The sequence below is a fragment of the Bufo gargarizans genome, chromosome 4, assembly GCF_014858855.1.
Source record: "Bufo gargarizans isolate SCDJY-AF-19 chromosome 4, ASM1485885v1, whole genome shotgun sequence".
In the NCBI taxonomy this organism is placed as follows: Eukaryota; Metazoa; Chordata; class Amphibia; order Anura; family Bufonidae; genus Bufo; species Bufo gargarizans.
Genome location: NC_058083.1, coordinates 40,917,787 through 40,942,944, shown reverse-complemented (window position 1 = coordinate 40,942,944; position 25,158 = coordinate 40,917,787). Strand labels below are relative to the sequence as shown.

Here is a 25,158-nt window from a genome sequence, read left to right as displayed (position 1 = left end):
GCACAAACGTGCGCTGCACAAACATTATGTCGGCAATGAGCAGTGAATAAATTATCAGTGGGGCAATGCTGGGCTCAGACTGCCCGGAGGAAAGTCCCCTTGGGCATCTTATTGAGGTACTTTGCATATTAATAAAACCGATTTTATAGACCAAATAAAAGACACAGGGCAGTAATACTAGTATATTGTAATGTAAATCATGGAGACTAATGTTATTAGCTCAGTAAGTAAAATCCAGGTGACAGTCTCCCTTTAACAGCTTTTAGAAAGCATTAAGACATTTGCTTTATGGCAGCCCCATGGGCCTTAGGCACAATGGTCTGGTGGGGACCCTATTGACTTCAATGGGAGAGCTTTCTGGCATTCTCTATGCCCTGTGCAGAGGTCATTATACAAGGAAAGAATAGATAAGCTTTGACAATCGAAGAAAACCACAGAAATAAGATAATAATGCACTTAGTAAAGTGGATGCAAGCACTATTTATGGACAAAGTCCTCACTCTGATATGATAATATCTGAGACACTTAGTCAATATATTTTGATCAAAACACATCTAAGCCCGCCTACCGAACGCCAAGGTGGTCTCAGGTCAGGCGGGTCCTACGCTAAACCTACCTAAGCCGTTGGGCTTCTATGTTCAGGAGCGCACACACCGCACATATGGTGTGCTGCTCCTAGTCACCTCCATGTGCATCAAGCAACCAATGGGAGGAGGAGCAAGCACAGCCATATGTACCACCTAATCAAGGCGCTCTATTGGATAGGGGAGGGGGCAATAGTGCAGAGGAATGCTACTCCCAAGATAATAGGTGAACATTCACACTTAAAGGTGCCACTCCCTCAAGCAAATACTACATAGACAAAAGAATTCCACAAAAAAAACTAAGATAAAAACATCCTGCACAATATAATATACAAATGTGCGGATGTCCCTGGCCATATTATTGATGAAAACCACAGAAATAAGATAATAATGCACTTAGTAAAGTAGAAGCAAGCACTATATATGGACAACGTCCTCACTCTGATATGATAATATCTGAGACACTTAGTCAATATATTTTGATCAAAACACATCTAAGCCCGCCTACCGAACGCCAAGGTGGTCTCAGGTCAGGCGGGTCCTACGCTAAACCTACCTAAGCCACTGGGCTTATATGTTCAGGAGCGCAGACGCCGCACATATGGTGTGCTGCTCCTAGTCACCTCCATGTGCATCAAGCAACCAATGGGAGGAGGAGCAAGCACAGCCATATGTACCACCTAAGGATCCACCTGACCTGAGACCACCTTGGCGTTCGGTAGGCGGGCTTAGATGTGTTTTGATCAAAATATATTGACTAAGTGTCTCAGATATTATCATATCAGAGTGAGGACTTTGTCCATATATAGTGCTTGCATCTACTTTACTAAGTGCATTATTATCTTATTTCTGTGGTTTTCTTCAATAATATGGCCAGGGACATCCGCACATTTGTATATCATATTGTGCAGGATGTTTTTACCTTAGTTTTTTCTGTGGAATTTTTTTGTCTATGTAGTATTTGCTTGAGGGAGTGGCACCTTCAAGTGTGAATGCGCACCTATTATCTTTTGAGTAGCATTCCTCTGCACTTTTGCCCCCTGTCCTATCCAATAGAGCGCCTTAATTAGGTGGTACATATGGCTGTGCTTGCTCCTCCTCCCATTGGTTGCTTGATGCACATGGAGGTGACTAGGAGCAGCACACCATATGTGAGGCGTCTGCGCTCCTGAACATAGAAGCCCAACGGCTTAGGTAGGTTTAGCGTAGGACCCGCCTGACCTGAGACCACCTTGGCGTTCGGTAGGCGGGCTTAGATGTGTTTTGATCAAAATATATTGACTAAGTGTCTCAGATATTATCATATCAGAGTGAGGACTTTGTCCATATATAGTGCTTGCATCTACTTTACTAAGTGCATTATTATCTTATTTCTGTGGTTTTCTTCAATAATATGGCCAGGGACATCTGCACATTTGTATATCATATCGTGCAGGATGTTTTTATCTTAGTTTTTTCTGTGGAATTTTTTTGTCTAAGCTTTGACAATCACTTACTGTGAACAGTGGATCCTGTCTTTTCTATACACAGAGATGATATCATTACAGGCAAGTAAGTGACAGATAAGCAGATAACTACGGTAAAATGATCTGTACAGATCCAGAAGTGTCAGCCTATTAGTGTGAAAACTGCAGGATTTTATAATTAGTTGTTCCCAATCAATTGCTCGGGAGCCACATTTGGCTCTCTACCTCCTCCTGTGTGGCTTACCATGGAACATTGTTGCAGAACTATCCTAGATTTACCATCAAACAGTGACAATTTGGATGGTATAATACTAGTGTTAAAGTTCAGACTAAAATATTTATCAGCAAATTTGTGCACTTCTCTCTTCTATTTTTGAATTGTCTGTGGCTCCTACCAAAGCTGAAAGTAGAATGCAGCTCACAAAATACAAATGGTTGAGGAGCTTTGTTTTAAATATAGATATTGACATGGAAAAATAAAATCATCAAGAATATGTTAAACTTAAAAACAGGATTTAAACGATAGGTACGGTACATTTGTGATGAAACATTACTTTTAAAGATGAAGGATATGAAAGGTTGAGATGAAAGACCATAATTGAGGAGCAAACTCGAGGCTGATCAGTTTTGAGATGAGTATAGGAAATGACGGTACAACATGCAAGGAAAACAAATGATAATAGGTGAAATTCGCTAACATGTGATCGGCACAGGTGTTGAATTCCTCTGAGGCCCCAACAATTAGGAATTCGCCGTACAGAAAAGATCAAGTGATTATGTGGCTGAAGGCATATTAGATGGTCATTGGATACCAATTTTACTGCAGACCAGTGGAGTACAGGCCCCAAACATTAGGCATTCACCATACAGAAAATGCCTTTTATGCCACTGTATTTACCTAAGACAGGGACTATTCTTTGTTCAGTGTGGTGGCGGATATGTGTGGGCTGGCATGAGGAAATTTAATTAAACATGGTCGTCACAGGTGTTGAATTCCTCTGAGATCCATGCCTCATTCATTTTTAGAAATGTGAGGTAGTCCACACTGTCGTGAGCTAGGCGAGTGCGCTTATCGGTCACGATCCCCCCTGCTGCGCTGAACTTCCTTTCAGACAGGAAACTCGACAAGGGGCAAGCCAAGAGTTCCATGGCAAATTGTGCCAGCTCTGGCCACAAGTCAAGCCTGCACACCCAGTAGTCCAGAGGTTCCTTGCTTCTCAGAGCGTCCACATCGTCCATTAACCCGATGTAGTCGGACACCTGTCAGTCTAGGCGTTCCCTGAGGCTGGATCCGGAGGGCGGCTGTCGATGGGTTGGTTGCAAGAATGATCTCATATCCAAAGTGACCAACACATCTTCAAACCACCCTCTTCTTGCATGCGCGGTAAGATTGGTACCCGCAACTGTTTCTCTGTCGGTGGACATTCCTCTGCCAGCGCCCGCAAAAGCAGAATGCAGCATCTCTCGCAGCAAGGCTTGGAAATGCTGCTGCATTCTGACAGCCCTTTGTGATGCTGGTAACATGTCCGCCATTTTGTGTTTGTACTGGGGGTCAAAGTATGTTGCCGCCCAGTACTGGTCCTTGCCCTTTATACTTTTTATACAGGGGTCCCTCTTAAAACACTGGAGCATGAAGGCCCCCATTTTCAATAAATTGGAAGCGGTGGAGCACCCTGGCTCCTGCTCATCTCCCAGGAGAATGTCGTCCTCGGTCTCCTTCCCCCATCCACGGACAACACCATGATGTAACTGATGACGCCCTGGCAGGGACTGACTAGTTTGGTGATCTCATCAAATGGCCACAGAAGTCTTCATGTGTTGCGTATGAGCAGCCACTGGCACGGTGAAAAGAAACCAAGCTCCTCAGAACCTGTCCTACTGCAGAGTTTGTACAGGTAGTCGTTAACGGCATGTTGCTGGAGTAGCCTATCAATATAATACAAGGTGGAGTTCCAGCGTGTCGGGCTGTCAGTCACAAATCAGACGTCTGACGAGCAGGTGGTGTCGCTGCTGAATGTCAGCAAGGCGAGTTATGGCCTTGTAAGATCTTCTAAAATGGCCAGAGATTTGCTGGCCTGCCGCAAGACATCCTGAACCCCGGAGTATTTGTCAACGAATCGCTACACGACTAAGTTCAGGACGTGTGCCATGCATGGCACGCGTGTCATTTTGCCTTGTTTCAGCGTGCTCAACAGATTGGCAGCTTTGTCGCACACTACTATACCAGCTGTCAAATTGAGTGGGGTTAGCCACTGATCGGCCTGTAACCGCAGAGCTGAAAGCAGTGCAAGACCATTGTGGATCTTGGCTTCCAGGCACAACAGCCGCAGCACAGCATGGCAACGTCTCACCTGACATATAGAATAGGTTCTAGGGAGCTTGGGGGCGCAGCGGAAGAGGTGGTAGCAGTGGAAAAAGAGGAGTCAGCCGAGGTGGAGACGGAGGATGGAGTAGGAGGAGGAGAAGAAGAGGCAGGCCTGCATGCAATCCGTGGCGGTAAAACCAAATTCACACGGGTGCCACGGGTTGCATGCTTGACAGCCGTCAGAAGGTTCACCCAGTGGGCAGTAAAAGTTATGTACCTTTCCTGCCCATGCTTGTTAGACCACGTGTCTGTGGTCAGATGTATCTTGGCACCGACACTGGATGCCAGACATACATTCACTTGCAGCTGAACATGGCCATATAGCTCTGGGATGCCCTTCTGGGACCTTCCATTGCGGTGTGCCAATGGCCACAAATTTTCTAAAGGCTTCTGAGTCCACTGGTTTATATGGCAGTAGTTGGCGGGCTAGCAATTCCAACAAGGCAGGGGTCAGCCATTGGGCAAGAGGGTTATCTGGCGTCATCAACTTTTTACGTTCGAACATTTGGGCCACGGAAGCCTGCCTTTTGCCAGATGAACGCGACGACGACGCGGTGGAAGGTGGAGTGGAGGACAAATAGGAGGAGAGAGGAGAAGGAGAAGAGGCAGGACGTGGAGCGCAGGGAGTGTGGCTTTGTGGGTTCTGACGGTTTTGCTCCCACTGGGCTCGGTGATGGGAGAGCAGGTTCCTTCTTAAGGCGGTGGTTCCTAGGTGAGTGTTGGGCTTACCGCGACTTATGCATTGACAGCACAGGCTGCAGATGGCAATATTGCGGAGCCATGTGCCGGCGTCCTGGGAGCGCCAGATGTGATTGTGCATGGTGGATGGTTCGCTCTAGATACATTTGCAGTCTGCTTTTTGCCTCCTGTGCACTGCGAGCTCTGCCTGTTTCTCTTCCTTCTACCCCCTATCTGCTGCTCTGTCTCTCCCTCTGAACTCCCCTCCTCTTCCTCTCTTGTGGGCACCCACGTGATATCCATCGACACATCATTATCGTCACCTTCACCGCCTCCGAAATTAGAGATCTCGGAGCAGGCAGCAACAGCGGGGACCTCCATCTTTGGGCTGATCTGGGTACTGTCGCCAGACCGCTGGGTGGCGGCCGTTGACACCTCCTCTTCCTCTTCCTGTGCATCGGTAAGGTCTGGGAATGGATGGGAAAAAAATTCCTCTGACTCAAGTGCAGGAGCTATGGTGGTGGTGGTGTCTTTGGGGGTGCACACAGCAGAAAGTGAGGAGGGTGCAGAAGCGGAAGGCTGAGTTAGCCACTCAACCAACTCTGGTGCATCCTTTGACGTAATCACACGCACCTTCTCCAATTTCCCACTTAGGCTCCAGCCTGGTGCACCTGCTTGACCCCTACCACCACTGCGGAATGGTCTGCCTCTTCCTCTGCCTGTCATTTTCAAAATGACCCTGTGACAAAGTCCCTATAGAAGAGAAGTATTTGTGGAAGCAGGTATATTGTAGGCCTCAATCAATATTTGGTGGAAGCCAGTATATCCATCCACTCTATCAGTATTTTGTGGAAACAGGTATATAGAACCCCTTAATGAGTATTTGCTGGAAGCTAGTATTTCAAACCCCTTAATCAATATTTGGTGGAAGCCGGTGTATAGCAGACCTTAATCAATATTTGGTGGAAGCTGGTATATCAATACCCTCTATCAGTATTTTGTAGAAACAGGTATATAGAACCCCTTAATGAGTATTTTCAGGAAGCGGGTATATCAAACCCCTTAATCAATATTTGGTGGAAGCTGGTGTATTGCAGGCCTCAATCAATATTTGGTGGAAGCCGGTATATCTTTCCCCTCTATCAGTATTTTGTGGAAACAGGTGTATCACACCCCTCAGTCAATATTTTGTGGAAGCTGGTGTATCACACCCCTCAATTAGTATTTTGTGGAAGCAGGTATATCAAACCCCTTAATCAGTAATTTGTGGAAGCAGGTATATCGCACCCCTTAATAATTTTTTTTTTTGGGGGGGGGGGCAACAGGTACGAGTATATCACAACAGTTGCAATTAGTTATTTCAATACTGTTTGTCCCTCTATCTAGCTGCGGTATCTCAGCAGAACCGCACACAACTGCTGCACAATACAAATGCACTAAAATATACTTTCTATGTTAGAAGGTATATTATAGGTATATCACACCCCTCAATCAGTTTTTTTGGGGGGGCAACAGGTATATCACACCAGTTGCAATTAGTTATTCCAATACCGTTTGTCCCTCTATGTAGCTGCGGTATCTCAGCAGAACCGCACACAACTGCTGCACAATACAAATGCACTATAATATACTTTCTATGATATCACACCCCTAAATATGTCACACCTATCGATAGCACACCTATACCAGTCCTTAAAAGGACTTTTGTTGCCCTATTAGCTAGCGTTTAGTGTCCCTAACAGTCTGTCGCTGCTCCACACAGCAACCTCTCCCTACACTGGGAAAAAAAAGAATGTAAAATGGCTGCCAGATTAAGTTTATTTATAGGGTAGGGGGTGTGTCCATGTGCTGAAACGTCTCAATTGGCTGTCCTGTCCCACCTGATGGATGTGTCATAGGTCAAAGTTCGGCGCTATGCAAAAAATTATGGCACATGCTAATATCGCCATATGTTTGCATGTTCGGCGAATTGGCGAATGAGCAAAGTACGCCACGAAACGACCGCCGGGTGAACCGCAGGGCCATCTCTAGCTACAATATCTTTTCAGGTTGTTGTTGGTCTCAGAGCCTGTCTGCCTGCCAATGGTCCCCCTTCACTGTTGTATATCTGTCATTTGTAAGTAGGCTTTGGATGTGGGAAGATGGTGGACATGTGAGTTCTGGGGAGAGTGGGCAGAGTTCATGCTCCCCGGGGTCCTCCCGTTAATAACATATTGGATGAGGTATTAGTCAGCTTTCTCTGGCCCATTTACTCATGGACAGGGGTGATTTGCCTGTACTTTTAGGAAGGGGATATCTCGGATATAAAAAAGTAGCACAGCAGGGGTGACAGCTGATCACAACTGTAGGTAACATGCTGCCTGACTGTACACTATGTAGCCAGTTCTCTCTCAGTTCTCCGATAAATCCGCTTTGAAGGAAATTTTGAAGAAAAAAAAAGCCTAGGTTCCAGCATGTTGGGCTGTACGTCTAAGGGTCCTTCTCAGTATACACTGTAGGGTGGAATTTGGGACAGCATTACTGGAATTTTATGATCATCACTGATTGGTGGTGGTTGTTTGTTAACCCCAGATTAAACCTGTTATCAGTAGTACCTAAAACATGCATTGGGGTATGCTGGTGGTAGAAGATTACCACTAAATGTGATGGCTGTCTGTTTTTTCCTGGACATAGCTCCCCCAATGAATATCCTTTGGTGCTTTAGAATTGCCCTCCACTGAGCGAGATTAGATGGATGGGAAACCAGTCACCACACGGATGGGCTCATTTAACATATACTGTCATAAGGAGTATCATCATGTTTGGGATTTATGGTATCGACAAACACTTGTTATATACCCGAATTGAGTAGATTGTCCATATAGAGTAGGGGATGGAGGTTCCTAAATCAGGACCAGAAGTAGAAATTATAACAAGATTTTGATGGAGCATCTGAAATGTGATCACCCTGTGATCAGCTGTCTTTGGGGACCCTTTGTACAGCTTTTTAGAACTGAAATCAACACGGAAATTAACCAGTCCACCAATCAATGTTAATATTTTCCTTACCGTGCCCTTTTGATATTTCTTCAAAAATTGGCACTTTTGCTCTTCCCAAAAATTCGTCTGCATGATTGACAAGGGCGTCTTTCACTGCCTCATATCCGCACAGTACAACGGCTTTCTCCACTCCTAATTGAATGGTGTACACCGGTCCATACTTCTTAGAGAGCTGCAATGTAAAGCAGGTCGATGCTGTCAGTTAGGTGTATATCTTACTGATATTCCACTTAGTTTCTATGGAGAACATACTTTTTTCTAATATAAGAATAACATTCCTTTGATAACCCAGAAAATCTCATACTCTGACACTTACAGTATTTTAGACATTAATGTGCAAGATATTCTGATCATAAATGCATATTCACCATGGAGTTAGCCCATGCCACTGCTATAGGAAGGTAGTGAGAGGCACTAGCACAGTAACAAGTCCTGCTTCCTAAAAATAAATCCATGCCATTTTCTTTCAGCCACCACTAGGAGAGTGCAATGTATAGAGATTTTACAGCTTCTATTAATTTTAAAGCAGTGGAGGTACGCACTTGATGAGCAATGACTCTATTAATGAGTGAACTACCAACCATAGAGGCAGGGTATGCTACTGCTATGAAGTCAATGGTGAGAGCATTCACAAAAATAAAATGTACTTGGTACTTGGTGTTTCCACTACACTATCAGGTACACTCTATTGGTGCCACACACAAAAAATATGTATGGAGTGCTGTTTGCTGGGAGGTTTTAGGGGGCCTCTGCAGGGTCCAAGAGATCTGCCAACCCTTCCAATAGACAGGCAGGTCTACCTCTTTTTTTTTTACATGACCCTCCTGAATGTAGTAATTACATGTGATTGTGACCTCTGTACTTAGTAATAAATGATTCTTCATAGGGCTCCAGAGCAAACATTAGATGGGGCACCCTACCCATGAAGTGTCTTGCTGTGGTACAGCAATATATCAGCATTATTTCACAGTATATAGCTAGGAATGTTCATAGAGGCAACAATTACAATGGAACCCTTCTCCTAGCCACCTAGGACAGGTCTTGCTGCTTGTTTTCCCAATTTCCTTCATATAATCTTTGGTTTACTTCCTTGGCACAGTTCCCCAACCTGTGACTTACCAGGTGTTGCAAAACTACAACTCCCATTAGGCACTTACAGTCTGCAACTATCAAGGCATGAGGGGTTTTGTAGTTCTGCAACAGCTTGAAAGTCACAGGTTGAAGATCACTGTTCTAGGGTCTGTGGAGAGGAGCCTGTGACTGGAGATGGTATTGTCAAGAGCCAGCCTCATCAAAATCTTTTTCCTATAGGATAGAACATCCTTTTTCAACAGTCATAAGATAATGAACAGCGGTCCACCCATCCTCCCAGAAGGAGTTGTTGGCATTGCTGATGAGTCATCCCTGTGGCTACACCTGAGAGTAGTGAGGGTGTATAGAATGATAAATAGACTACTGATGAGTAGGCAACCCATGTCTTATTGTCAAAGATAATACAAATCAGTCACTTAAGGTGGACAACCAAGAAGAATCCAGTCCAGAAGCCAGCATACTCTGTCCCCAGTTGGGACAGACTTAGATAATGAAATCAACACAGTAGTGAAGAAATCTCCAGCACTTGTCTTGAAACAATGGTCAAAATCAACAAATTATTCCATAGCAATTAAAACAGAAGTAAGATGTTCGGGACGAAAAACAATATCATGTTTCAAACCCTACATGTGTTTTTTTTAAAATAATTTTATTGATTTTTCATATTCACTAAAACATACCGTAATTAACACAAGGGTTATTACCCTTAATATAGGAACTAAAATACCTTGTTAACCATGCGGCAGAAAACATCATAGCATAAGCCCATAGTTCACATTATATATTACTAAATAAATGCAACTCTGAGTCCAGTAGTCAGTAGACACATGTCTATGAAGGGGAGAATCTTTTCCACAGATTTACCGATTTCTTAAATGACTCCATCAGCCGGTCCGTCCAAGACCCAACAATCCATATAATGTGTAAAAATTAGTGTTGAGTGAATTGAAGCATCTGAAATGGAATTCGATCCGAAGTTCAGAAAAAAGTTAATTTGTCACAAATCCAAATTTTCTCGCTCTTCGTGGTAACAAATCAATTTTTCCTAAAATCGTGGCTGAAAAGAAATAAAATTATACTCACCTCATCGACTTGATTGCGAAGAGGTCGACTGCTCCTGTTTTGATTGAAGAAAACCCACCAAAGTACCTGCGGTGAGCATGAAGACATCACCACATTACTGATGAGGCCACCGCGTGGGCAGTATGATCACGTGGTGATATCTTCACACTCACTGTAGGTCCTTTGGCAGCTTTTCTTCAATCAAGACAGGAGCGGACAGCCTCTCCACGATCAAGTGAATGAGGTGAGTATAATATTTTTTTAACCAGAATGTGAGTCTCAGATGACGCGATCAGCGTTCAATGCGACATCTGGGGAGTTAAATTATGGGGGCGACGGAATCACCATTTCCCGTCATTGTGCCTGCTCCATACAATGAAAAGTAATTTGCAATTAATTGAATTTCTTGATGAATTTCGGCAAAGCTGGCAAATTGAATTTCTTTCAAAACTTCGCTCATCTCTAATGATAATCTTCTCAACTTCCCTTTCAGCTCGCTGTCGGAGCGAAAGGTCTAATCAATTGTTGTATCTCTGTGTCTGTCAAGTAAGGAAGAATTAAATATTTCCATTCCCCAAAGAAAGGCTGACAGCTTTCTTTAGACCTCTCCATCTCCAACCTTTCAATATTTAGTACAAATGATATAGAAGGTGGGTCTGACTGAAGCTACAGTAGCATTGCAAAAGACATTTCTTGGCAAGTAAACAGAAGGAGTGAACCAACTAAAGGAGAGATAGGTTTGTCTCATCATTGTCATCATGTCGGTTTTAAACTCCTAACCCTTAAGGAAATGGGTTAATCTTCCAGGCTTACCTGGGTGTGTTGGAAAGTTAAACCCATAAATGACTCTGTGCATAATTCTAAACTGTGTGTCCCTCCATGTCTCATATATGACATGTTTGCATACCTCCTGACAGCCGTTACTGATTTTGAATCCAGCTTTGCTGTCCTCCAATTGAGTGATCCAACTGGAAAATAACGAGTTCACAGAAGCTGAAGCCACATTACATCTCATCTAATGTATAAATAGAGGAGACAGAGACTCTTCCATCATATAATACTAGTATCTTATCCAAGATGTTTGGATCTATCTTCTTTCCTGCATCAATTAGAGCTTTTAATTTGATCCTATTGTATGACCTGAAACAGCCCAAGAGAATATAATTCAATCAGTTTGTCTTGGGACAGCCACTACGGCTCTGAATTATGCAGCAGGTGTTTTACTAAAACTACAGTACATCCTTAGATCTCCACTCCCCAAATAATTGATTAGTTTGTCCCTCTGGAAATTCTGGGTGATTCCATACAACAATGCTTTGACATCCTATAGGACAGGTGAAATTGTTTCTTAAGGGTTTGCCATGCCACAATAATGTACCTTATTATAACAGTTTGTTTTATCCAAGCGGGGGATATGTTGAAGTCATGTATGTAACAGCATAAAAAGAGACCAGCTGCAAAGCTGAGTAGTGGCTAGTCTTGTTGATCCAATCAGTGATACATCTAGGCAGTGATGCATGCAAGGTTATAGCCCCGTATATAAGTAAAATCCATATTGTAGTCATCCCTGGGTGCCATGCTTTTCTGAAATTACATTCACAGATGTCAACTGTATCACAAAGAAGTTGTGAAAGCCTTGTTTATGTGGGAAACATCAACCTGATATGATAGAGCAGAAGAATAAAAGTTTGCGGTGGGTATAGTAGTTTCAAAATGCTCAACATCTTCAAGAGATGATACCGACCCAGTAGAGAAAGCTGTAATTTATGCCACTGCTGAAGTATCCGTATTTTTGTAAACAATGGGGGATAGTTCACATGATAAATGGATTGTGGGCTAGTGCCAATCTTTATCCCTAGATATTTAATATAAGAACAAGCAATAGGGAACCCTGCGAACTGACCTTGTGAAGCAGCAATGCCACTTTTCCGAATCATGTGTAAGAGTTCAAATTTATAAGATTCAATAGGAAAACCGGTGAAGTTCCCAAACTCTGATAAACAATATAATACCTATGGAAAGTCTCTAGTGGGATCAGATCTAAAATGGAAAAATCATTAGCAAATATAACAGGACAAAAGGCATGGCAGCCTGAGATACCTTGGAATACATACGAGGTCTCCAGATAATGATCTAGAGGTTCTATTGTCAGATCGTATAACAGGGATGATAATGGACACACCTAATGTGTACATTTTTTCATAGAAATTAAGCAGACAAAAAAGCGGGAGTATATAAAGAGGCCTGCGGGTATAGATACAGTCCGCCAATATATGTTCAAAAAGGGAGAACCAGAGAACCCCATCACATCTAGCACCAATTCCAGCCACTGCCACCGTGCATTATCAAAAACTCTTTCTCGGCATCAATGGTAACAATAACTGGATTCTGGCACTGCTGGGTCGGGGAGTGGGGACAAGTCAAAATCAAAAATACCTTTGTAATGTTTGTAAGCACCAACCTATCCTTAATTAACCGCTTGCCGCCACGCTAACGCCGAAAGGCGTCATCGCGGCGGCTCTCCCAGGTCACACTAACGCCAATAGGCGTCATCTCGCGAGACGCGAGATTTCCTGTGAACGCGCGCACACAGGCGCGCGCGCTCACAGGAACGGAAGGTAAGCGAGTGGATCTCCAGCCTGCCAGCGGCGATCGCTCGCTGGCAGGCTGGAGATCCGAATTTTTTAACCCCAAACAGGTATATTAGACGCTGTTTTCATAACAGCGTCTAATATACCTCCTACCTGGTCCTCTGGTGGTCCCTTTTGTTAGGATCGACCACCAGAGGACTCAGGTAGGTCAGTACAGTCCCACCAAACACTACACTACACTACACTACACTACACCCCACCCCCCCGTCACTTATTAACCCCTTATAAACCTCTGATCACCCATGATCACCCCATATAAACTCCCTGATCACCCCCCTGTCATTGATCACCGCCCTGTCATTGATCACCCCCCTGTCAGGCTCCGTTCAGACGTCCGTATGATTTTTACGAATACATGGATCGGATCCGCAAAAAGCATACGGACGTCTGAATGGAGCCTTACAGGGGGGTGATCAATGACAGGCGGGTGATCACCCATATACACTCCCTGATCACCCCCTGTCATTGATCACCCCCCTGTCATTGATCACTCCCCAGTAAGGCTCCATTCAGACGTCCGCATGATTTTTACGGATCCATGGATACATGGATCGGATCCGCAAAACACATGCGGACGTCTGAATGGAGCCTTACAGGGGGTGATCAATGACAGGCGGGTGATCACCCATATACACTCCCTGATCACCCCCCTGTCATTGATAACCCCCCTGTAAGGCTCCATTCAGACGTCCGCATGCGTTTTGTGGATCCGATCCATGGATCCGTAAAAAATCATGCGGATGTCTGAATGGAGCCTTACAGGGGGGGTGATCAGTGACAGGGGGGTGATCACCCTGATTACCCTGATCACCCCGTCATTGATAACCCCCCTGTAAGGCTCCATTCAGACGTCAGCATGCGTTTTGTGGATCCGATCCATGTATCCATGGATCCGTAAAAAATCATGCGGATGTCTGAATGGAGCCTTACAGGGGGGGTGATCAGTGACAGGGGGGTGATTACCCTGATCACCCCCTGTCATTGATAACCCCCCTGTAAGGCTCCATTCAGACGTCCGCATGCGTTTTGTGGATCCGATCCATGTATCCATGGATCCGTAAAAAATCATGCGGATGTCTGAATGGAGCCTTACAGGGGGGGTGATCAGTGACAGGCGGGTGATCACCCTGATTACCCTGATCACCCCCTGTCATTGATAACCCCCCTGTAAGGCTCCATTCAGACGTCCGCATGCGTTTTGTGGATCCGATCCATGTATCCATGGATCCGTAAAAAATCATGCGGATGTCTGAATGGAGCCTTACAGGGGGGGTGATCAGTGACAGGGGGGTGATCACCCTGATTACCCTGATCACCCCCTGTCATTGATAACCCCCCTGTAAGGCTCCATTCAGACGTCCGCATGCGTTTTGTGGATCCGATACATGTATCCATGGATCCGTAAAAAATCATGCGGATGTCTGAATGGAGCCTTACAGGGGGGGTGATCAGTGACAGGGGGGTGATCACCCTGATTACCCTGATCACCCCCTGTCATTGATAACCCCCCTGTAAGGCTCCATTCAGACGTCCGCATGCGTTCTGTGGATCCGATACATGTATCCATGGATCCGTAAAAAATCATGCGGATGTCTGAATGGAGCCTTACAGGGGGGGTGATCAGTGACAGGGGGGTGATCACCCTGATTACCCTGATCACCCCCTGTCATTGATAACCCCCCTGTAAGGCTCCATTCAGACGTCCGCATGCGTTTTGTGGATCCGATCCATGTATCCATGGATCCGTAAAAAATCATGCGGATGTCTGAATGGAGCCTTACAGGGGGGGTGATCAGTGACAGGGGGGTGATCACCCTGATTACCCTGATCACCCCCTGTCATTGATAACCCCCCTGTAAGGCTCCATTCAGACGTCCGCATGCGTTTTGTGGATCCGATACATGTATCCATGGATCCGTAAAAAATCATGCGGATGTCTGAATGGAGCCTTACAGGGGGGGTGATCAGTGACAGGGGGTGATCACCCTGATTACCCTGATCACCCCTGTCATTGATAACCCCCCTGTAAGGCTCCATTCAGACGTCCGCATGCGTTCTGTGGATCCGATACATGTATCCGTGGATCCGTAAAAAATCATGCGGATGTCTGAATGGAGCCTTACAGGAGGGGTGATCAATGACAGGGGGGTGATCAGGGAGTCTATATGGGTGATCACCCCCCTGTCATTGATCACCCCCCCCCCCCCCCCCCCCTGGTAAGGCTCCATTCAGACATTTTTTTTGGCACAAGTTAGCGGAAATTTTTTGTTTGTTTTTGTTTTTTCTTACTAAGTCTCATATTCCACTAACTTGTGTCAAAAAATAAAATCTCACATGGATGCACCATACCCCTCACGAAATCCAAATGCGTAAACATTTTTAGACATTTATATTCCAGACTTCTTCTCACGCTTTAGGGCCCCTAAAAAGCCAGGGCAGTATAAATACCCCACATGTGACCCCATTTCGGAAAGAAGACACCCCAAGGTATTCCGTGAGGGGCATATTGAGTCCATGAAAGATTGAAATTTTTGTCCTAAGTTAGCGGAAAGTGAGACTTTGTGAGAAAAAAACAAAAAAAAATCAATATCCGCTAACTTATGCAAAAAAAAAAAAATTCTAGGAACTCGCCATGCCCCTCATTGAATACCTTGGGGTGTCTTCTTTCCAAAGTGGGGTCACATGTGGGGTATTTATACTGCCCTGGCTTTTTAGGGGCCTGAAAGTGTGAGAAGAAGTCTGGGATCCAAATGTCTAAAAATGCCCTCCTAAAAGGAATTTTGGCCCCTTTGCGCATCTAGGCTGCAAAAAAGTGTCACACATGTGGTATCGCCGTACTCAGGATAAGTTGGGGAATGTGTTTTGGGGTGTCATTTTACATATACCCATGCTAGGTGAGAAAAATATCTTGGTCAAATGCCAACTTTGTATAAAAAAATGGGAAAAGTTGTCTTTTGCCAAGATATTTCTCTCACCCAGCATGGGTATATGTAAAATGACACCCCAAAACACATTGCCCAACTTCTCCTGAGTACGGCGATACCAGATGTGTGACACTTTTTTGCAGCCAAGGTGGGCAAAGGGGCACATATTCCAAAGTGCACCTTTCGGATTTCGCAGGCCATTTTTTACACATTTTGATTGCAAGGTACTTCTTACACATTTGGGCCCCTAAATTGCCAGGGCAGTATAACTACGCCACAAGTGACCCCATTTTGGAAAGAAGACACCCCAAGGTATTCCGTCAGGGGCACGGCGAGTTCCTAGAATTTTTTATTTTTTGTCACAAGTTAGCGGAAAATGATGATTTTTCTTTTTTTTTCTTTTTTCCTTACAAAGTCTCATATTCCACTAACTTGCGACAAAAAATAAAAAATTCTAGGAACTCGCCATGCCCCTCACGGAATACCTTGGGGTGTCTTCTTTCCAAAATGGGGTCACTTGTGGCGTAGTTATACTGCCCTGGCAATTTAGGGGCCCAAATGTGTGAGAAGAACTTTGCAATCAAAATGTGTAAAAAATGCCCTGCAAAATCCGAAAGGTGCACTTTGGAATATGTGCCCCTTTGCCCACCTTGGCAGCAAAAAAGTGTGACACATCTGGTATCGCCGTACTCAGGAGAAGTTGGGGAATGTGTTTTGGGGTGTCATTTTACATATACCCATGCTGGGTGAGAAAAATATCTTGGTCAAATGCCAACTTTGTATAAAAAAATGGGAAAAGTTGTCTTTTGCCAAGATATTTCTCTCACCCAGCATGGGTATATGTAAAATGACACCCCAAAACACATTCCCCAACTTCTCCTGAGTACGGCGATACCAGATGTGTCACACTTTTTTGATGCCAAGGTGGGCAAAGGGGCACATATTCCAAAGTGCACCTTTCGGATTTCACCGGTCATTTTTTTACAGATTTTGATTGCAAAGTACTTCTCACACATTTGGGCCCCTAAATTGCCAGGGCAGTATAACTACGCCACAAGTGACCCCATTTTGGAAAGAAGACACCCCAAGGTATTCCGTGAGGGGCATGGTGAGTTCCTAGAATTTTTTATTTTTTGTCGCAAGTTAGTGGAATATGAGACTTTGTAAGGAAAAAAGAGAAAAACAAAATCATCATTTTCCGCTAACTTTTGACAAAAAATAAAAAATTCTAGGAACTCGCCATGCCCCTCACGGAATACCTTGGGGTGTCTTCTTTCCAAAATGGGGTCACTTGTGGCGTAGTTATACTGCCCTGGCAATTTAGGGGCCCAAATGTGTAAGACGTACCTTGCAATCAAAATGTGTAAAAAATGGCCTGCGAAATCCGAAAGGTGCACTTTGGAATATGTGCCCCTTTGCCCACCTTGGCAGCAAAAAAGTGTGACACATCTGGTATCGCCGTACTCAGGAGAAGTTGGGGAATGTGTTTTGGGGTGTCATTTTACATATACCCATGCTGGGTGAGAGAAATATCTTGGCAAAAGACAACTTTTCCCATTTTTTTATACAAAGTTGGCATTTGACCAAGATATTTTTCTCACCCAGCATGGGTATATGTAAAATGACACCCCAAAACACATTCCCCAACTTCTCCTGAGTACGGCGATACCAGATGTGTCACACTTTTTTGCTGCCAAGGTGGGCAAAGGGGCACATATTCCAAAGTGCACCTTTCGGATTTTGCAGGGCATTTTTTACACATTTTGATTGCAAAGTTCTTCTCACACATTTGGGCCCCTAAATTGCCAGGGCAGTATAACTACGCCACAAGTGACCCCATTTTGGAAAGAAGACACCCCAAGGTATTCCGTGAGGGGCATGGCAAGTTTTTAGAATTTTTTATTTTTTGTCGCAAGTTAGTGGAATATGAGACTTTGTAAGAAAAAAAAAAAAAAAAAAAATCATCATCATTTTCCGCTAACTTGTGACAAAAAATAAAAAGTTCTATGAACTCACTATGCCCATCAGCGAATACCTTAGGGTGTCTACTTTCCGAAATGGGGTCATTTGTGGGGGTTTTCTACTGTTTGGGCATTGTAGAACCTCAGGAATCATGACAGGTGCTCAGAAAGTCAGAGCTGTTTCAAAAAGCGGAAATTCACATTTTTGTACCATAGTTTGTAAATGCTATAACTTTTACCCAAACAATTTTTTTTTGCCCAAACATTTTTTTTTTATCAAAGACATGTAGAACAATAAATTTGGCGAAAAATGTATATATGGATGTCGTTTTTTTTGCAAAATTTTACAGCTGAAAGTGAAAAATGTCATTTTTTTGCAAAAAAATCGTTAAATTTCAATTAATAACAAAAAATGTAAAAATGTCAGCGGCAATGAAATACCACCAAATGAAAGCTCTATTAGTGAGAAGAAAAGGAGGTAAAATTCATTTGGGTGGTAAGTTGCATGACCGAGCAATAAACCGCTAAAGTTGTGGAGTGCCGATTTGTAAAAAAGGGCCTGGTCACTAGGGGGGTATAAACCTGTGGTCCTTAAGTGGTTAAATCTACTTGGGATGAAGAGATCAGGGATTGAAGAATTACTGCCAATTTACTTAGGGAAATCGGTGTATATGAAGAAGGATTCCCCAAATCCCTACCTTGCGTAGGCAAGAGTTGGATAAATGCCAAATTTAGGCCGTATTGTTTGATCAATGATTGTGAGCCAAAACGAGGTGCAGGTCCAAAACCCAGAATGGGCACAACTCTTTCAAATATACCTTATTTCTGTGTAGCCTCTACTCCTAGTTTTGGCTCACAATCATTGATGATAATTTCTGGTCAAATAATGACTGCGTGAAAGAGGCCTTAATTGACCCGCAACAGCGAAATATACAAACAAGTTAAAACTGGTTTAACTTGTTCTCCAATCGTCTTATATAATTTACTAGTATAATGTCTGGTCCTGCTGCTTTACGCAGAACAAGGGACTGGATTTTTGCTTGCATGTCCACCGCCAAAATCAGTGCTTTTAGTGACAGTTGCTTTGGGCTTAATTGTGGTAAGGTAAGATTTCCTAAAAAGGCCTTTCCTTTATCTGTGTCATCATCTTTGGCAAAGACCCAGTTCTCTTTGTTTTGGGGAATCTGAGCCAAATGGAAGTTCATATAAGCAGATCGCAATACCCAGCTAGCTTTCTCAAACTGCAGAAACTTAGAAAGATAGAACAGGCACAAAGCTCTAGGGAGCACTACAGACATAGGAGATAACATGGCAAGGAAGCACAGAGAAGTTCTAGAACTTGGAAATTCATTGGCAAAATAGAACTAGGATAGATCAGAACAGGTCAAGCGGACAAACAGACAAACAGATCAGAAGCTCTTACACAGAATCAAGACACAGACAAAACATGCAAAGAATCAATAGAATCAATGTTGCACAGCCAGGGACATGGCACAAAACCCTGAGCAAGGTAACAATTCCAACTTGACAAACGCATTTGTCAAACAGATGCACTGCACACATAAGAGCAAGAAACATTAACTCACACAATATTGAACTGAGGAGAGATATAAAGCACATTGTCAATAATTCACACCACAAATAGTTCATTTATGACTAGGAGTCATGTGGATGACAAAAATGAGTATATTCACAGCCATTTAGATTATGAAGTCTCCAACTATCTGTGAGGGATAATACTAAGGCAAACTCTGCCAGCATAGAAGGTTTCTTAACCTGTCTCAATGGAAAGATGATATTAACCTGTCTATCTTCCAGGAGGAACATCACTGAATTAAAATCCCCTCCTCATAGTTTGGCGGTGAGAGTATCCAATAAAACTCTGTCACAAACAGAGACTAAGAAAAACTTCTGATCTACATTTGGGACATAGATGTTGTCAGGATGAATGAATCAATTCTACTGTTTTGGAATTCATCCCGAATAGCCCAAAAAGTTTGGATTCTAACAAACCCAGATATGTTTGGCAAAAGAGAGACTAGTATGCTACTCTGGGCTACTTGGCAATATAGCTTTCTTAAGCCTATCTGACTCCAGCACATGCAAGTTTCATATATTTTTCCTGAAATCCAGAGGAACATTGCCTGGCTTACGATACTCCTCATGCATACTCTGCACCCTCCATAAAACAAAATAATACCCCAACCAAGGCCTCTCAGCTAGCCAAGCAAAATTTCTTTGCTCAGCTCTCTTTAAAGGTAGTTACCCATAAAGAGTTGGGTTCCTGGTATGATGCTCCTGAGCAGTGATGGCCAGTTCGCAGTGTTCACAGACGAACACATGCGATCTGCCATCTTTATTCCCAAACCCGGCGATGCAGAGGTAAGTCCTTACCTGTGCCTGCGCCGCAAGCCGCTCTGAAACACATCAGGTCACCGGGAGCAGGCAGTTCCGAGAACAGCCTGCATCAGGCTGTTCTCGGAACTGCCTGCTCCCGGTGACCGCATGTGTTTCAGAGAGGCTCACGGCGCAGGAAAGGACTTACCTCTGCATCGCCAGACTTGGGAATAAAGATGGCAGATCGCATGTGTTCGTCGGCGAACACTGCGAACTAGCCATCACTGCTCCCGAGGAAGGGGTTACTATTAAGCTCCGAAACACTTTGAGCCGGATTTGACTTCTAATAAAGAACTTAAACAGAAGCCCTGATTGATGTTGGCTGCCTTCATCTTCTAACAATCTAGAGGCGATCCAGGCCAGGGGGGTTTATGGTTCTCTGGTATCTTGAGTTTATCCGGATAACCAACCCACTTGTGAAGTGAGTAAAATCCTATTTTGCTTACATTATGATTCCTGGAGTCCAACCACTCCATTAAAAAAAAAAATATTATACATACGAGGCCATCTTTATTTCGAATTTAATTAGGGGCCAGGCTACCCCAAGTAATAGCATTTAAAGGTTTTTGGTGCTCTTGGGTAGGACTGAGAACAGGTTGTACCCAGTGGGTTAACCCTACGAGCCCACTGCATTCAACCTATCTGTATCTTCTTCTTATATTTCCTGGTATGAGACAGCTTTCCTTTTCTTTTGGAAAGAAGACTAGTTGGCATGCCTCTTTTCTAGAGAAGCATTATGTGGAGATGCAAGCACAATAGATTAAAAAAAATTATGAAAAAGATCTTATTGAACAGTTTGAGGCAAATAGGGATGAGCAAATCGACTTTGGATGAAACATCCGAAGTCGTTTCATAACATGCTCCGTAAAGTATTAGAATGTATTGGCTCCGATGAGCCAAAGTTATTACTTTGCGAAGTCTCGCAAGACTTTGCATCATAACTTTATAAATTAATTTGTAGTGTAAAAAAAACATTTCTTGAGCTCGGGTTCGGTTCCAAGGTACCACTTTTACAGTACAAATAAATTTATGAAGTTATTACGCAAAGTCTAACGAGAATTAGCGAAGTAATAACTTCGGCTCATCGGAGAAATACATACTAATATTGTACAGAGCTCCTTCTCCATACAGTATTGGAACAAAGTTTTATGCGAATTGACTTCAGATGTTTCATCCGAAGTTGATTCGGTCATCCCTAGAGGCAATCACAAAAAACTTACTGGATTAAAAAAATAGGGAAATTTAGCACATCTTACATTTGCTGGCATCAGACAGGTTTAGGAAAGCTAATTTGAATATTTTTCCCAGACACCCAGAGGGACATTGCCTGGTCTGCAATATGCTATATGCTGAATAAAAGATGTGAAAACCCGATGAATGAGCATTTGTTCATTCGTCTGGGGATGAGCAGCACCTTTACACAAAACACTTACTGTATTAGGAATGAGCATTTTAGGAACTCTGCTCCCAATAATCACTCAGATTTTTGGCCTATGTAAAAGGTCAGGACAATCTACCGGGACAAACCTATAAAGAAAAAGTGAAGCCCTAAGTGAACCCCTTGTTCTTCACAGCACTCCTGATGGTGGAGATAGACTTTCCCGAGGAGGTCACTACTAGTGTTGATCGAGAACCAAAGTGCTCGGGTGCTCTGGCCGAACACATCGGAATACTCGGGTGCTCTAACAAACACCCGAGTATAATGGAAGTCAATGGGAGAACCCGAGCATTAAACCAGGCACCCCCTGCTCTGAAGAGGGGAGGGTGCCTGGTCCATTGGAAAAAGTCAGAAAGTGACAGAAACACCACAGAAATAGATCAGGAACAGCATGGTGATGATGTCTGGATGCACCTTGGACTCCCAGGTCGCTGCTGGGAACCATGTTGTGCGAGTTGTCCGCAAGTTTTACAGACTGACAATAATACGCACAAAACTGAAAAATAAAAATAAATTTGAGGAAAAATTGTTAAGAAACATTCTTTCCTGTATATAAAGTGCAAGTGTTGCCAAAAATTACAAGGAAGAGGCACTCTGATACAACCTGTATATCACATAATGGAGGGCCTCATTCACATTGTGGTACAATAGTTCAGGTAGTGGGACTCCTACACCCATAAAGCCTATGCACTAATTGAAAGGGCTGCCAAAAATTAAAAGGAACCAGCACTCCAAAACACCCTTTGTTATACATAAAGGAGGGCGTCATACACACCCTTGAAACATTATGATTGATGGCCTGCTCGTGACTGTCAAAAATATTTGGAGCAAGGGTCTGCTGATCTGTCCAACTAAAACATTAGGGGCGAGGACCTACTGCCACATTGGTGACTGTAGATAACCTCTGGGCGATTGCACGTCCCCGTGACATCGACGATCCATTCGGATGTCCGCCCTATCAACTTTCGATGTTCTTTTCTGCGCCTATCATGGTGATCACGGGTAACAGGGAATCAGGGTTTGATGCAAGAGAGGGAGCCTCAAGTCATTAAAGCACAAGCAGCCAAGGAAAGCCACAGGCGCACGGCAATTACCTACTCCCGACTCGGGGAGGTAGTGATGATAAAAAACAAGAGGCCCTGTTATTGGACTGAGTACACTTTCTGTTAACGAGGATCTATTGGAGGGCAAGACTGGTGCCAGCAGCCGACTTGCTTCTGGCCTTCACAACGTTCACCCAATGTGCCGTCATGGTGAGGATTGTGTTGACCAGACTCTTGGCTACTGAATTGGACTTGTAGGTGAGGGCCTGCTGCCGCTTTGTTGACTCTAGATAACTTCTATGCGATCGCACGTCCCTGTGACGGCGATGATCCATTTGGATGTCTGCCCTATGTACTTTGGAGAAATTTTTCAACAATGACCTTCTGGTATAGCACTGTTTTGCTTGTCCTCTCTACCAGAGGGATGAGAGATGACAAGTTCTCTTTGTAGTGGGGGTCGAGAAGGGTGAAGAACCAGTAATCCGTGTTGTCTAAAATGCGTATAACGAGCGGGTCTTGGGAAAGGCAGCCTAACACGAAGTGAGCCATGTGTGCCAGAGTACCAACAGACAAAACTTCGCTGTCGTCATCAGAAGGTGAGCTGACCCTGTATAAGATTGAAGATGAGGGCCTGCAGGTGAGCTGACCCTGTAAAACATTATATGCAAGGGCCTGCTAGTGAGCTGACCCTGTAAAACATTATATGCGAGGGCCTGCAGTTGAGCTGACCCTGTAAAACATTATATGCGAGGGCCTGCAGTTGAGCTGACCCTGTAAAACATTTTATGTGAGGGCCTGCAGGTGAGCTAACCCTGTAAAAATTATATGCGAGGGCATACAGTATATGCGAGGGCATTACATGCGATGAATAAGCATGTTGATTTGATGGAAGAGGAGGAGGAGGATGAGAAAAGGAAGATTTAACCATATACCCTTTTTTGTGGTGGAATGGGTGCATGGGTAGTGTATTGAGTACATTAAACAACACATTTTAAGTGCCTTTGTTCATCCACTTTCCTCTGGTGGAGTCAAGAAGTCTGGGGCAATCCAGGCCTTGTTCATTTTTATAAGAGTCAACCAGTCAGCATTTTCAGTTGACAGGCGGATATGCTTATCTGTTATAATACCACCAGCAGCACTAAATACCCGCTCAGACAAAACGCTGGCGGCAGGGCAGGCCAGCACCTCCAAAGCGTAGAGCACCAGTTCGTGCCACGTGTCCAGCTTGGACACCCAGTAGTTGTAAGGCAGTGAGGGATAACCGAGGATGCTGACACGGTCTGCTACGTACTCCTTCACCATCTTCCAAAACTTTTCCCTCCTTGTGACACTAGGCTGCGCATCAGGATGATGGTGCTGGTGGGGTGTCATAAAACTGTCCCAGGCCTTGGAGTGTGTTGCCCTGCCTCTGTTGGAACTGCTGTGTGTTCCCCTTGTCTCCCCTCCTCGGTTGCTCAGGGAACAACGGACTCTGCCACCAGTGTTGTCAGATGGAAATTTTTGGAGCAATATTTCAACAAGGACCTTCAGTATTGCACCGTTTTGCTCGTCCTCTCCACCTGAGAAATGAGAGATGAGAAGTTCTATTTGTAGCGGGGGTCGAGTCAGTAATCTATGTTGTCTAAAATGCGTATAACGCGTGGGTCGTGGGAAAGGCAGACTAACATGAAGTCAGCCATGTGTGCCAGAGTACTAACAGGCGAGACTTCGCTGTCGTCATCAGGATGATCACTATCAATCTCCTCATCCTCTTCCTCCTCTTCTGCCCACCCACACTGAACAGATGGAATTAATCTTCCATGGGTACTACCCTCTGTAGCGGAGGCAACCGTCTCCTGCTCCTCCTCTTCATCGTCCAATTCGCGCTGAGAAGACGGATGTAGGGTGGTCTGGCTATCATCCAGTGTGATGTCTTCTTCCCCCATTTCCACCTCTTCCACATGCAAAGCGTCGTCCTTAATTGTGAGCAGCGAGCGTTTGAGTAGACACAGAAGTAGGATGGTTACGTTGATAATAGCGTTATCGCCGCTCACCATCTGTGTTGATTCCTCAAAGTTTCACAGAGATCAGACATCCATGCCCACTCCTCGCTTCTGATTAGCGGAAGCTGACTGGAAAGGCGACAACCATGTTGCAGCTGGTATTCCACTACTGCCCTCTGCTGCTCATAAAGCCTGGCCAACATGTGAAACATCGAGTTCCAACGTATGCTCACGTCGCACAACAGTGGGTGAGCTGGCAAGTGAAAGCGCTGCTGCAGTGTTGACAGACCGGCTGAAGCGCTCGATGAATTGCGAAAATGTGCACACACACGGCGCACCTTCACCAGTAGCTCAGGCAAATTGGGGTAGGTTTTGAGAAACCTCTGAACCACTAAGTTTAAGATGTGGGCTACACATGAGATGTGTGTGAGCTTGCCGAGCTCCAAAGCCGCCACAAAGTTACGGCCATTATTATA

General features: G+C 44.3%; 1 protein-coding gene across 3 annotated transcripts in view; it reads right to left on the bottom strand.

The window, feature by feature from the left end:
* The window catches only part of LOC122934043 (cytochrome P450 2K6-like), a 116,194-nt gene that overhangs the window by 44,486 nt on the left and 46,550 nt on the right, over window positions 1–25,158 (bottom strand). For all 3 annotated transcript variants that reach the window (XM_044289187.1, XM_044289188.1, XM_044289186.1), the window contains one exon: window positions 8,142–8,304. In XM_044289187.1, the coding sequence (XP_044145122.1) occupies window positions 8,142–8,304 (163 nt within the window). The remainder of the gene's footprint in view (window positions 1–8,141; window positions 8,305–25,158) is intronic.